The 14,906-nt window shown below is 40.7% G+C and overlaps 2 protein-coding genes across 5 annotated transcripts in view; one reads left to right on the top strand and one right to left on the bottom strand.

Moving 5' to 3' along the window:
* The window catches only part of LOC143185911 (WD repeat-containing protein 47), a 76,615-nt gene that overhangs the window by 23,326 nt on the left and 38,383 nt on the right, over nt 1-14,906 (top strand). For 3 of the 4 annotated variants that reach the window (XM_076389245.1, XM_076389253.1, XM_076389237.1), the window contains 5 exons: nt 3,837-4,536; nt 4,902-5,505; nt 5,602-5,950; nt 13,671-13,781; nt 14,005-14,086. In XM_076389245.1, coding sequence (XP_076245360.1) covers nt 3,856-4,536; nt 4,902-5,505; nt 5,602-5,950; nt 13,671-13,781; nt 14,005-14,086 — 1,827 coding nt within the window. In that variant the 5' untranslated portion in view covers nt 3,837-3,855. Of the gene's footprint in view, nt 1-3,836; nt 4,537-4,901; nt 5,506-5,601; nt 5,951-12,162; nt 12,456-13,670; nt 13,782-14,004; nt 14,087-14,906 lie in introns of those variants that run through there. The other variant, XM_076389274.1, reaches the window with a different exon arrangement.
* LOC143187108 (uncharacterized) lies at nt 1,759-2,442 on the bottom strand. The gene is made up of 3 exons (XM_076391103.1): nt 2,370-2,442; nt 1,849-2,214; nt 1,759-1,794 (listed from the first exon to the last, which is right to left on the bottom strand). Exons 1-3 carry the CDS (start codon nt 2,382-2,384, stop codon nt 1,759-1,761), a joined length of 417 nt encoding a protein of 138 aa, XP_076247218.1. The 5' UTR covers nt 2,385-2,442.

Genomic DNA, 14,906 nt, shown 5'->3' with positions numbered 1-14,906 from the left:
ATTCTACTAAATTTGCTGTGTTTGATTCGGAATTTACTCTACTCATTTCACTGTGTCTGACCTGCTTCGTGCACGTCGGCAGTAGAATGAGTCCCAAGTCAGACATATTTTACACGAATTTTAGCCGTTTTCTCAACAATTAATAACTCTGAAAAGCAGTTTAAAACACAATACTCTTATTTCTTATTCTCGTTCTATTTTAACATTAAGAAGCACCCTCTAAAATTCCTGACACTTATTGTCAAACACCTCGTATAAGATAATTAAATAATGAAATCGATAATACATCCTACTCTTCCGAAAGATAAAAGTCATATAAACGTAAGTCTAGAATTTTTTTCATTTCGAATTATAAACCCCATCTATTTGTTTTTGATGAGCTATTTTAGAATCGTTCAAAACTTACTTAAAGAAATTACTTTCATGGACTCTCAAAAACGTTAAAAAATTCCTAATATATAGCTAATAATTTTCTCCAATGCGGTAATAGGCTAATAGGTAATGCACTTTTGTAGCCTTTCCAGGTTATCATTAGAAACAGTAGAATTCCAAAATAGTACTATCTATTTCGGTGTTAACGTACATGTATATCTTATTGTAAAGTAAAATACTTACCACAGAAGTTTGGGGCAGGTTTTGTTGGTACGATGCTCCTGCCATCGGCTGAACACTCACTGATGCAGGTCTAGGATCAGGAGCATTTCGCTGCTCTTGTCGAACAGAGTTCTGCAATATGCCATTTTGCTGGGGTTGCTGCGGGGCAGACTGCAGCAGCGGCATAACCTGTGGTAGCTTGAGAAGGTTCATTCTAAGCGGCATGTTCTGTATTGAAGTTGCTGCGTGATCCTGCGACGGTGCCTGTTCCTGGGTCGATGCACGAGAACTTACTTGTGATGTCGTTTGCGGATGTGTCTGTTCATTGATGATCTGCTGATGGGAGTTAAAGGCCGAGTTTACCGGAGCCATAGAACGATACTGAGGGTAGGCGGGATACATTCTTAATGGATTCAAGCCTAGGAGGGTATCAGCGGTGTTCGTTGGTTTGCTATTACTCTGACGAACTTCGACGTGTTTCTCTGTGAAGCAAGACGATATCATTAGAATTGATATTTCGAGTTTAGAAAATAGCATTGGAGATGCAGATTGGAAGGTACTGCTGAACTTTGCTCTACCTACCATCAAGGTTTTTCGTAGCTTCTCCGTTTGGACTCTGCAAATCAACGACCGGCGGAACATTCTTGGCTAAGGACGGCTTCGTGGCCACAGCAGGCTTTTCACTGATTCCCCCACTATTGGATCCGTCGTCACAGGATCTTCTGTATCGGCTATGCACTGCCTGAGAAAAGTGATCGATTAATCGGTATTGTCGTTGCAACTCTGAAGGAAGTAGATGTTTTGTATCCACTGTATGAATGATAATTTAGAACAAATCTGTCTAGGTTATCTGACTATGATGTCAGAGATTTGTTAAATTAAGAATCACAAAAATGCATTTGAAAATCTTTTTCCCAATTACAAATTATTTAAAGTACATCTAAAATGTACTTTAAAACTGTAAAATGTGCCTGAGCCGCCGATCTATTCCACTACAATAGAATGCTAGGTTTGTCCCAATATACGCTGGCAGTAGAAGTTTCAAGTCAGACACATTTCACGCAAATTTTAGATACATTTACAACAATCAATAACTTTGTAACGAAGTTTCAAACCTAGTTTCATCACTTCTAATTTTCGTAATACGTATTTTGATATGTAAAATCACCTTTTAAAATTTCTGATAGTTCTTCTCAAACACTTTTAAATAGAGCTAAAACTGTCCAGCTCATTCCGAATTTGAAAGATACTCACCAAGGGAAGATATTGGTGTGAAAGTGCTGCAGGTACCCCCAGAGGCAATCCCATAACTCCGAGATCACCCAACTTTCCAGAGTTCAGACGCCTCTGAGCAGACTTTGATAAGTATGGCGTTAATTGATGTTGTAACAAGGAATATGATACTGTTGGATCAGCTGGGACCTGGGGCGCTCCCGCGTACACGGGATGAAGTTCTAAATGATAACCAGGATCGTACGTGTCCGGTTGCACTTGACCATCCTTGTTTAAAGCTTGCTGGTAGGTTGATGCAGGTTGAACAATTGGCTGTGGTTGCCCGTATCCTGGTTGCACCAGGACATCAGCAATTGTATTGCTTGTGAAAAGAATCACCGCTGAAAACTAAAATGAAATATTGAAGTTAAATTTACAAAATTTAATTATAAATTATAAAAAATTTAATTATAAAAGATTTAATTATAAAAAATTCAATTATAATTATATGAAATTTAATTTACATTATCATTAATGACTTTTTTACATGATTGAAAACTTACCAAAGTCCACTGCATTATTATCGTTCTTCAGTGTCGATCGCTTGAAAGCTAGCTGAAAACTGCAATTCGCGCCTTCACGGGCAGGTAAATGAATCCCCGGGGTTGCTGACGCCTACAAATTTTTTGCTACGCACTTTTGTCCACCTAGCGTGTTACGAAGTGTGTGGAAATTAGCAAGTTCGTGGAACCTGTCTTGTAGGTCATCGTATGTAGAATTTGCACATGCACAACTTCAGCAAAACTTTGCAAATTTTTCATACTTTTTATCTTTGTTATATTTTCTGTGTATTGTACTTCGTATGTTGCAAGAAATATGATTTCTTAAGGATTTCTTCAAGCAGAACCCAACTTTTTTTTTTATTCACATTTTATCTTATCTCTGCAAGACGAAGGTCCATAATTCACACCCTTAATATTAAGAATCGCTTCTGAGCAAACTTCGGGCGTTATATGCGGGCGGTCGATAAGGACTCCTCGGATTTCGGGACCCAACTCCCTTTTGATATCATTTCCGTCTGGACGCTCAGGGTGTTGCACCATCGAAGGGAGAATAAATTCTGAGATTGCGTAGGGTCGACCGAAATCCAGGTCTCTACTTTTTTATTCCACTTCTCAAGTTTTCAAGTGTCTCTGCGACGAGATGGAATACCGCCGTCATATGGTCCTGCATAATAACGATATTTATGTAAATCGTTGTCATCGCTGCAAACTGTGGGACTTTCTTTGACCTTACCGCTGGCTCAAGAAATATGGAAATCGCGTAAACGCACGGTGCATTTCGATGGTTTCCCAATTGGAGACGCATGAATTAGGAATTATACTTAGAATAATTTAATGCGCACGAGGATGGAAACGAGCACTGGTAATTTATTAGCCTCGATTTAAATATTCACGTTCGAGGAGTAGTTCAGTAGGAGAACGCTAGATCAACGTCCGAATCTATCCACCCAGTTTGCGCGACAATCAGGGCATATCAGTAGGGACGGTGGCCTCGAAGTGCAACGAACTTTTAGAACCGGGGATTTCGCACATTCCGTACGCGCATACCATTATTCGGTTTTGCAATACCACGTATCGTTCCGACGGTAATTCCAGTGAATTGGATCGTGTTACGTCAAACGTGGGAATTTGTTGTTTCTTAGATTATAGTAAAGGAAAACTATTATTGTAACATTGATTATCTTACATATTCAATTTGGTGACCTGTATGTATGTACATTACGTTCTTATCAACCATTACGTTAACGTGACTTCATTAGAAATATTCGTCAAGAAGTGTATTCGTATCCAAAATATTATTATCCAGTCTTTCCATTTGTTTTCATTTCTGTAATTACTCAAAACTGTCTGATTCATCCTGTATAAAGTGACCATTTTTTATTTTTCGATCAATTACATTTTATTTATTTTCTGATAATGTGAAATAGAAGGTCGAGGCTGTAATTGTCTGCTCTGGAAATTGTCCAGGTTGCGTATTCGGTACGTGATGCCGGCGGCGCACCTGACGCTGCGCGAGGAGGATGTGGTACGACTAACCTTGGAGTTCCTCCATAGCCGCGACCTTCACATCTCCCAGCTCTCGTTGGAACGAGAGACAGGTGTAATAAATGGCCAGTACAGCGACGATGTCCTATTCCTTCGTCAGCTGATCCTCGACGGACAATGGGACGACGTGCTGGAGTTCATCCAGCCGCTGGAGGCCCTGCCGGACTTCGACATGAGAAAGTTCACGTACTCGATCCTCCGGCACAAGTACGTGGAGCTTCTCTGCATAAAATCGGAGGCAAACCTCATCGCGGCAGGGACGAACGGGAGCGTTGATAACGCGGTCGAGGAGGTCGTGAAGGTTCTGAGTGACCTAGAGAAGGTTGCACCCTCCAAAGAGGAGTACAGTAGTTTGTGTCTCCTGTTAACGCTACCACGGCTCACCGACCACCTGCAGTATAAGGACTGGAATCCCAGCAATGCCAGAGTCCAGTGCTTCCGCGAGGTGCACCCGTTGGTGGAGAAGTTTCTGCCTGGTGACAGAAAAAGCAACGACCCGGCTCATCCAGTTACCTCGGCGAAAAACGACCGACTCATACAGCTGATCATCAAAGGCATTCTGTACGAGTCCTGCGTCAATTATTGCCAAGCCAAAGCTACGGGCTCTAAGGAGAGCGAGCAGGTAACTGTCCAGTTTTTTTAGAGTTTCCAAAGTTTTATTTTCAGAGAGTTGAAGATTTCGGATGTAAGCAGTGTTCTTTTGAAAGAAATGTCTCGACGTTTCGCAAGCATTACAGGGATTGTGAATAGAACAATTATAAAAACTTGATTAAATAATGAAGCACCTCAAGATGTAGACACGTATCAAATATGTAATTCGACCCCTGACGAAGCTGCAATGCTTGCGAAACGTTGAGAAATTGCTTCCAAAAGGACACGACTAACACACGAAAACTTTTCAATAATAGAACCTGTATCAAGTGCTTTACTTTATTGTTATCCTATTAGTATCATGACTTATTTTGTTATTTTCTTCTTTCATTACAGGTAGAGATGAATTTCTCCAGGCTGCTAGATGGGTCAGTGGGCTTCAGTGACTCCGACCTGAGTCTACTTTCCTGGCTGCAAAGCATACCACCGGAAACGTTCGCTGTACCGTTCGCGCAAAGAACGTTAAACGTCGACGTGGAACGACTGGAGAGACCGTCCTTGGAAACCTCCTGGACGGAGCACATGTTAATCACTCCCATAAAGCCGAAGACTTTCCCGCACAGCGCCATGCCGTTCACCAGGCCACGATCCGCGGCTGACATGATGTCACGTAGTCTAGTGCCAGCTCTAGAAGCTGGATTGGGACCAAGGAGTCCTGGACCTAAAAATACACCGATACCATCTGCGGCACTAATGGCGCTGTCCACTGGTGACATAAATCCTATGTCGAGATCGTCTTTCGCTAGCTTTCATCTAACCGGTTTCAAGAACAACAAGCTTATGAACACCAGCGTGGACAGGCTTTTCGAGAACGAGGGTGACGTTTTCCTCAGCTCGAGCTATGCTGAATTCCAACAGTTGCCTTCCATACAAGAAACAACCACCAATAATCAACCGAAGATACCACCTAGAACCAGAGGGCAATCGAAGAGTCCAGATGGTGAGTTGCATAGAAAACTTTTGTGATACAAAATTAAAGATACTTCTAGAGAGATTGAATTATTCTAATATTGACTGTATATCTTCTCTGTTAAAGGTATCAAAGCTGACCCTTCAGCAACGTCCACGCCAGAACGTAGAGTCGCTGGCAGGGAGTCTCCTGCACCGTCAACAGCAAGGAGTTCCAGAAGAGATTCCCTGGCTGAAAAGCCGACAGGTGTCGCAGCCAAGATACAGGAACCCACTGCGATTCCTGTCAGACCCTCTCTGGGAGGCGATCATCTGGAGCAAAGTTACAACGGTGATCTGTTCAAAGAGTATCAGAAGCAAAAGCAGAGGTTGCAAGAGAAGTTCCAACAGAGGGAACGGGAATGGGATGATCTGGTTAGGCAACTGTCAGCTCCAATACCGGCGCAGATGGTGGATAATAGACTTCAGGGTGATGGGTAAGTAGGCTCTGCGTTCTTCTTAACTTTTAATTAGTCGGGACAGTGTCTCGAAAGAAAGTTCAAGAAGCGAACAATAGGCAATATCGTGAGCTAACAAGAAACAGGGGATCCTGTATCATATATCAGTAATACAAATACCATAAATAAAGTCAGCTTGTGCTACTTTCTTTTGATTACCACTAGCTGCACACATAGTTACAACTATAAATACTGTAGGAATAGAGATACAACAGTCTATTGTTCGCATCATTCTGATGTTCCACGGTTCACTGCCTGGAATACCGATGGTTATCAGAGCTATACAGTCGTTACAGATAATTTGCGTGATATAGTTCGAAGTAAGTTTGGCCCGCTTCCAAGCGAATTACTCGCGCAACATAATCCAGGTGAATACTATTGTTTACCAGGAGACGTCTCGCGGCTGTGCAGAGTGCAGTTAATCAAACCGAGTGGTTAGCTGCATTCCCTAACAGATGGCAGCAAAGGAATGCCTTTGTCGCGCTTATTATGGTACTAAAGCGTGAGCCGAGAATAACTCGTTGGGTCTAGACAGCACCGTGGCGCCGATCAAAATAGCAGTTCCCAGCGGGGTACGCTAAAAAGAACCGAGGATTATTTTGACGACTTGACAGTGACCTCCGGCTCTTCCCCTTTCATCAGTTCTCTTTCCCTAGAATCGTAGCTCTTTGCGCACCTTACCATTAGATTAAAATTTTACAAACCAATGAGACGTATTGACTTAAACGCCGCTCCGTGGAACAATTTTCTATCCCAAAAGGAACCTAAATTAACTTTGTCTTTATTCTCGTTAAATGTTATTTCAGGGGCTTTGTGTAGGTAATTCTTTTGAAAGTTACCGACCGTGGCGGCTCTGTTTTCCCACGAATCACGCGTATGCACCGACAGTCGCATCGCAGACATATCAGGAGTGGCGGGAAGTCATCCCTCGCGAGAGCCGCGAACATTCCTTTTTGCAAATAAACGTCCCGACTGTATCCTCGTAAATGTCGTGTAACGAGCTAAAATTGCCAGCTCCCTGAGATGTCAAGTGCAATGTATCTTTTCTGCGAGGGCACATCGGTCGCATCCGGTGATAATAATTAAAACAGCACTCGACTCGTCGGAGAATTCTCGTCTGTCCAATTTCATCTAGTTTGCCTGACCTATTTCATATTCGTTGGAGTAACTCATTCCAGAGCAACTACAAGACAAGTAGAAACAAAGTAACAAGGGTAGACTTGAGTCAGGCCATCTTATCTTAACTCAAATTATCGTACGGTTGATATTTTTGAATGATAGAAACAGAGAAAGTGTGCTAATTACAACACAATAGCGTTCTGTCTTACCGACTATTACGTGACGGAAAGTACAGGTTCATTATCTTCTATCGAGTATTTTGCAATCATTTGCGCGGTTTCGTAACCTAAATAACTTTCAATGACGTCGAAGAGAGGTAGTTCAGGGTATCGGTGCGTCAACGAAATGAAAGTGGAATTCGAACGCGGTTCATTGGCATCGACCGTTGACATTGTTCACAGCCCGGATACCGGATGTATGGGAATAGGTATACACATACGTGCACGCTGCCACGGGGAAATCGTGACCATACAGCCTTGTCATTGGTCGGGTCCTGTCGCACATTTGAACACTGTGGTTTCGGTATACATATTTATGGTCTCATTGTCTCATTCATGCACGCGAGGCCCTCATGAAACGTGGATGAGCGTGCATATTTCTGGTCTGCTGTCTAGACGTATAACTTTTGTATTGGATAATTAATATATGCTGTCGACAGGGGGTCGAATCAGTGATTGGAGGAATTTTTCAATGTCTTTCAAATATTTTTAAGAGGGTATTTCCATACGGAGCTGTCGATTTTAGAGTGATCTTTTACAATAAAATATTTTTTATTGTTGTAGAGTCGAGTATAGTATTGAAACATTGCATAGATTTTTGGTCATGTTTGGAAACAATGCAGTTCAATTTTTATACTATTATGGTCATTATTATATAATGACCAAAAATAATTTTAAAAAATTAAGTAATGTAAAGAATAAATATAAAGTAAAAAGGTGTAAAATTTGTTACCTTTTCACGTGAATTAAAAAAGGCTATTCTAGGTATTGATGAGTTAGTTCACACGATAAACGAATATCTGTTTAATATGTATATGTAAAATTTAATAGATTCGTTATTCTGTTCTTGAGATACCTATCATGGGAGATAGCAGCCATTCAAAAGGAAACTAGACTGAGGGAAGTATGTAGTAATTTGAGTAATAATAAAGCTTATTGTATGAAAATTATTTTCATACAATTATTTGATGAATACAATTATTTGTATGAAAATTATTTTCATACAGTTATTTTCAGGACACTGCGTTGTCCTGAAAAATAATTACACATGTAAGGAAAATCTTGAAACTTGTAAACTGTAATTATAATAATTCTTTATTTCATAAATGATCTAAAATCAACATCTTCAAATGGCAATACTCCCTTTATAGCAGAGAAAAGGAATATTTTAATATTTCAAAAGTAAAGTAGAATCTAGGAGAATGTATATCGTATTACAAAAGGTACATGCATCTGTGGTAGAAAGGGCTGTTAAAACCTTCGTGTTTTCATTGACTGCACCGAACCGCGAATGACCAAGTGTTTAAACGCTTTCCAGAATGCCAATACAGCGATTGCGACGTGACAAACTTGTGGTAGTCGAACCAATATGTTTGCACGTACGTGTACCAATGGAGTCGAGTTACGAAGGGCGTGTTGGTCAGTCGAGCTGTAAATGATGAAGTTACCTAATTGCTCGATATTAATAGCCAATTAATTTATTGTCAAACGTAGGGGCTATCATAATTTTTTTAAATATTTACTCCAAAATAAAGTTTCTGCATCACTAGACAAACTCAACAGAAAATATTTTTAATATCTATTATTTGTCATTATTATCGTTTTTGTCTGTTGGTATTTATCACAGGAGATAACCTTGGAATTGACTGTCACGCGGGTGACTCAAAGTAGCTTTTAATATCTGTGATATCGCGCTATCATTTAACTGGAAGGAACATTTAATCGCGAGATCGAATTCTCTTTTCTTACCTTGTCTCTTTGGTAGACGACACCTGAGTGAGTCATTCGTTAAAAGAATCGATCGTATCTATAAGTAGATTAGCTTCGACTGAGTTCTTATAAAGAACAACGGACCAATTTCTTATAATTAAAAGAAATTCTATGAAACTAATATATTTCCAATCCGTTTTCATGCCTTTATAAAGTGAAAATCGTAAATAACCTTCGGTCACAGAATGAAAGAAAATTGCAACCATCTTACAGTCCTTAACGAGACTTTCTTTCAATGCTACACTCGTGTAGACGCACTAACGAGCTCGGTTAGAGATCACGTTGACACGCTTGTGGCGCGAATCGAGGAATTAACATAGGCCAAAGGGGTTTGAAGAATCTGATACTTCGTTAACCACAAAATATAACCTCTTTAGCTGGTAAAATTTATGTTTCACGGTCGTTAAAACAGGGGTAAGCAGAAAGTCCTTGATCCTTCAACAGGTTCAACAAACGAGGTCGTTCGCAATGATTCAATGCATTTAATTCCTCCAATGCGTTCCTCGAAATGGTAACAAATTACCATACATTAAAAGCAGCCTAATAAGCATGATACGGGTCACAATTCTACTCTTCAGGAAATCATACGACATTGTCGAGGCTAAACTCATCATAGAAAGGCAAAACTTGCGAAACTTTCGCGTGTAAGTTATCTATTCGTTCAACTCGTCAAATGATCGATAATTCGCCGTAAACACTGCTTTCTCCGAAGATCGACGAGATCTGCCAGTCATTCTAGGAGTTTTCATTGCTCTTCGTCGGATTTTCTCGACTCTACCAGCAGCTATCTGTCCACCTACTTGCGCTGGTTCCACAAGGCGCGCGTAATTAGTGCTCGTGACCGACCGAGATCGGTCACAAGCGTGGCTTTGTTCGAAGCCCTCTCGATTAATGGGAAACTACGATGACCGTTTGCCTCGAATTAAAGCGCCCCGTTAGCATCGAAGAATAGCAGGTGTTGTACGAGGTCTGTGTGGAAAAGCAGGAGTAGGTTACTTTGCTTCAGTTCAAGGTGAGCCGATCACAGGTATCATTTAAGGCACGATGAAAATACTCTATCCTTTCTCAGTGATTGATTTGAAGTCGTGTTTGGTGAAATTATACTCGCTTGCGAAATTTTACCATGAGCAGAGTTTGCAAGTACCGATGTGTTACAAGTAGTCTTCATTTCAATTCTTTAAGTTTGTGTAAATAATTCTCTGAACACCTGCGGTTCTGCAATCTCAAGAATAACAGCTGTCAGTCTTTCTTTTGTCAAGAGCGTCGAGGGCATTGAAGAGCATGGCAAATAAATTTCTTGAGCGTCGCAGAGAGACAGTGGTTTTCTCCTCCCACTGATACAGAATTTTCTCGCCATTCGGGAAAGCAGAACGAAGAATTTGTTTGCAGCAATGTTTGAAAATTTATAGGAATTCGCACGTTGGTGTACGGCGGAAAGTATGGCAGCCGCGTTCAACCTGTTGTGAAATTCGCTGTGACTCGTGGATAGGTTTACTGCGATGTAGTAGAAACCGCGTGTCGTTTCGAACGCGAGAAATAACTGTGCTGCGACGGCTGCTCTCGGGACACATCTGCCAGATGTTTCTTAACGCGAGTTCTCCAAAACGGAGCATTTAACTTGTCCCATACCATTGTTTCGTTTTGGAATGCATCTGTCGCAAAGTATACATACATAGAAATCTTGAATAGTAGAAGTTAAATGTTTCAATTTCCGAAAGCTTAATGTAGATGGGAAATGTCTTACCAAGTTTGTAGGTAAACAACTTAAAAACGCATGTTCGAATAATGGAATTATGATACAGCAATAATTGACTGTACTATTTTATGACACCATTTTTTGATTTTAATTATATTAGAATTTAGGTTTAAAATAAAATAAAATTAGTGTTAGTTGTCAGATACCGGGAAATGGTTGGATACTCGTATATTTATCTTAAATATACTTTATGGTTTTAGTATCTTTGGAATATCTCCAGATTGTTCTTTTCGTGGAGAGTATTCATTTTGCAGAGTCGCTTTTTTTATACATGTTCTTCAATTATAGGGTTGTAATACATATATGTATTGAGGCATTCTGTAGATTCTTAATTTAGTTTTGAATCACATCAAAAATATGTTTGCTATGTCATATATAGATCGAGTATAAAAAGGTTTAAAAAAGATACAGCTGAATTATGCCCAAAGGGTATTTTTAACCATTGTAATCTAATTATGTGCGTGTTAACATCGACCATATTACGAGCTCTATTTCGATACCAAGCTCTGTCTCTGAAAATTCCTCAGTATCGAAACATTATCATAACTCAGTATTCGATATCACCCAACATGCTATTTAATAGATATCAAACACGAAACATTCACATTCCCTATTCACCATTCACGCAACCCTCCATATTTACCCACATAATCTCCCCCTTTAGCAATCAATTCTATCAACATCAAACCAACACCATCCCATTTTCATTCCAAACACAGCCCTCCCAATCCCACCTCAAGCCATTTCAAGGATTCTAGGGTAATTAAAACGTGACCCGAGCTCCTGGCCAACGAATGAAGGACCCCCGACAAAGCGACCACGAAATTTGCCAAGTCAGTAAGCAAACAGTTACTCCCCGAGCACAAAAGCCTCGTAACCTGCGCGCAGTGGGGGATCGTGTAAGTTGAATCTCAGAACACAAACAAACCGGCGTTTTCCTCGAACACCACGGTTGCATCGTTCGGCATCGGGCACAGCTGATCGCAGACCGCGTGCACGCGAGCGGAGCCAAGCCGCGGGAATCAAAGCTAGCCGTGATAGGCCGCGATACGCTTTGTTGTCACGAGCAGAGTCGGTCATTCGACGGCCAGTCGAGTCTAATGTCGGTGGCGGGCGAAATCGTAGGCACCGCTTCGCTCCCTACGATACTCCACGTCGGGCTTCCTCGGTGGCAGCATCGCTCCCTGCAGATCAGTGCTCGCCGCGATCTCGACATTCCGCCCGGGTCCTCGATCACGCTCCCTAAATAAGACGCGAGTACTTCGGATTCCGCGACTTCCGAGGCGGTCAAATCGTTTTAACCGTGAACCGATCACCTTTCGTTCCGAGGCTGGTCGAACTCGTCGCCGCGCCAGTGGTCCTTTTGCGACACGGTTTGCTCTTGGAGCTCTCGCGCGTTGGTGTCGCCGATCGGGACATGAAACTGTGAGGACTCCTGTGGACCTGTTTTCGGTGGATTATTTGGAAGCATGATTTATCATAAGCCAACAGTGCCGCGGTTTCGCATCGCGGAACGTGTCAGCGCGGCGCCCAACAATCGGCCGATTTATACCAAACAGAGCAGCCACAGCAGCACGTGCAGCTTGAGGAGCGCTGGATCCACGCCGCCTTGTGTCAATCGGTACGCGAGAAATCGGTTTTTGTGTTCGTCGATGGGGGAGATAGGGACTCTGAATGGCATCTTTTAGTTGGGTTAGAGAGAAGGATTCTGTTTCGTGATACTGATAGTTTTGTTACTGTGTCGCCCAGGATTTTTGCATACGAATGGAGTCGTTTTTTGACATGCTCTCAGCTGAGGCTTGTTCGACATTCGACGCTGAATGGTGAATAGTTCCCGTTTTCAGTTGCCATCAGGTGAAATTCAGACAGCACGGGTGCTGATTTTTAGAGGGTTGGCTGCGGGAATTGCAAAAGTGTTTTCAGTGTTTCGAATACTGGGATACGGAATATTGCATAGTGACGCAGCTAGGTTTTATATAACGGAATACAGAGCTGGGAATTGAGTCAGGGTTCGATGGAAACCGTTCGACGTTGGCTTGGAAAACGTTGGTAAATCACGCGATGTTCGTTCACGTGACTATTGAAAAAACAGAGCGTATTTGGTTGTACGACTTTGTTTCGTAAACACGCAAATTCCACTGTTCGTTGGATATGTTTCCAAACAGTTTGCAAGGAGTTTCTTTGTGAATTTTAGTCCGTTTATAATTACGATTCCAGGGTTAAAGCTTTAAAAAAATTAATGTAAAAGTTTTTTCTGTGATTTTTCCCATGATAAAAAGTTCACTTTATAGTCATAAAGTTTATAGTTCACTATAAAAGTGTAGCAAACTCTTTTTAGGAATATCGTCAAAGTAAATTTCATGACATCTAAACTGATTTGAAAACTAGATGGATTTATGCTAAATAATTGCAAATTATTGGTAGTATAGGCAGGAACAAAGATCGTACCCAGTCTCTGCTCGTAAAAGTTGTGGGATAGTTTGTTTCCATAAATCACGTCGTGCTTGAATAATAATTGGTGTCCTGATCGACCTTTCTGACCCCATCGTCCCTTCCTGGTGGTATTCTGCAGGAAATCTTGATTGCCAATAACTATCTAAATGTTTGCCAACGTGGGAATAATAATAAGCTTTAAAGCCAAGTAGCCACTTCGAGCAATGTAAAAATTTTAAGTAAATGGCACCTAAGTCAACTTAGTAGCAGAGTGATTCTTAGTGAATTGAGGTATAATTGCGTATAATGGGCGATAATTTGAAAGGATTTGTATGAATGAGTATAATCAAGGGATTTGTCTGCTACTTTGTGACTAATGTATTGCTTTCTCTTGCGATTGCAGCATGAAACAGCCTTTGGGAAGCAAAGGACCTTCTCCTGTTCATATGAGTACGCCTGTCCGGTCTGGTATACAGTCACCGAAACCTACTGTCAATGGGTCAGATTCTATGGTGTAAGTATCTTAGCTTTTTACAATCTTAATTTATTTCATTCAGTAGAGTTAACAAATAGTTAAGAAATAATTACAAAACAGTTCACTTAAAAGTTTATTTTCTTAAGCTACCCACCTGCACGTAGAAATTACGGTTAAATAGTGTAATTAAGGAAATGTTGAAACTTTATTAACGTCTCAGATATGCGATCATCGTATATTTAATTATGTACAATCGTTGCAGGAGACAGAACTCAGCGTTAGGAACTACCTACGACGCCAGAGCGCAGGAGAGCCATTACGATGTCGTCAAGCCGATGAAGGCAGTAAGTCAATACGATTGCAATTATTGCACTTGCTGTATACACTCCTCAAATAAGATCTCATTCGTTGCTTTAAGCTTCGTTCGACCGTGATGCGATTATTTTATAATCACTGTGCTAGCAGAGATACAAAATGATACATCGTTGAATATAATTTAATAATAGCCTCAGAACGAAGCTTGATACGCAAATAAGCAGAACGCTTACAGGATGAGTCTTCTCTTGTGCAGATTTTAATCGTTTATTTTGCCAACCATTTTGCCAACTTGTAAATCAGTGGAATGAATTTGCAACTATTAACAAACTATTCATACTCGTTAATAGTCTCATTCAGTAATTCATGAATTCGGTGACGTAAAATTGCAAGATAGTTACTGTTTTATTGAAACACATTGAGCGACAGGAAATAACCAGTTTCTTAATTTCCTGATACCTTAAAATACCTTTCAATAATCGCAAAAAAATCAAATCACTTTTCAACTTTCTATTTATTAAGTTCTACCTTTCGCTATTTTCTTATCCATTGATATAAATCCGTGACACTTGCGTGGCCAAACTGGTAATTCACCGAAGAAACTGGCTTACCAATTCCCATGAACTATTGCAAATGTTGCACGTGAAAGTCCCATTCTTTTTAACATAAACCAGTAATTCAATTATGCGTTGCTAAAGTTTGATTATAATTCGTGTAATTAGACTAGACATTCTCCCCTTTTTCTTAAATCACATAAATGTCACGCTAATCTATCATGCTGATCGGTGTGGTAAATAATACTCTGGTGCTCGAAAGTATTCAAACCAGTCAAACCTTAGAAAATTGTTT

The sequence above is a fragment of the Calliopsis andreniformis genome, chromosome 2, assembly GCF_051401765.1.
Source record: "Calliopsis andreniformis isolate RMS-2024a chromosome 2, iyCalAndr_principal, whole genome shotgun sequence".
Lineage (NCBI taxonomy): Eukaryota > Metazoa > Arthropoda > Insecta > Hymenoptera > Andrenidae > Calliopsis > Calliopsis andreniformis.
Note: the sequence above shows the minus strand (reverse complement) of the source record. Positions and strands in the feature narration are given on the sequence as shown.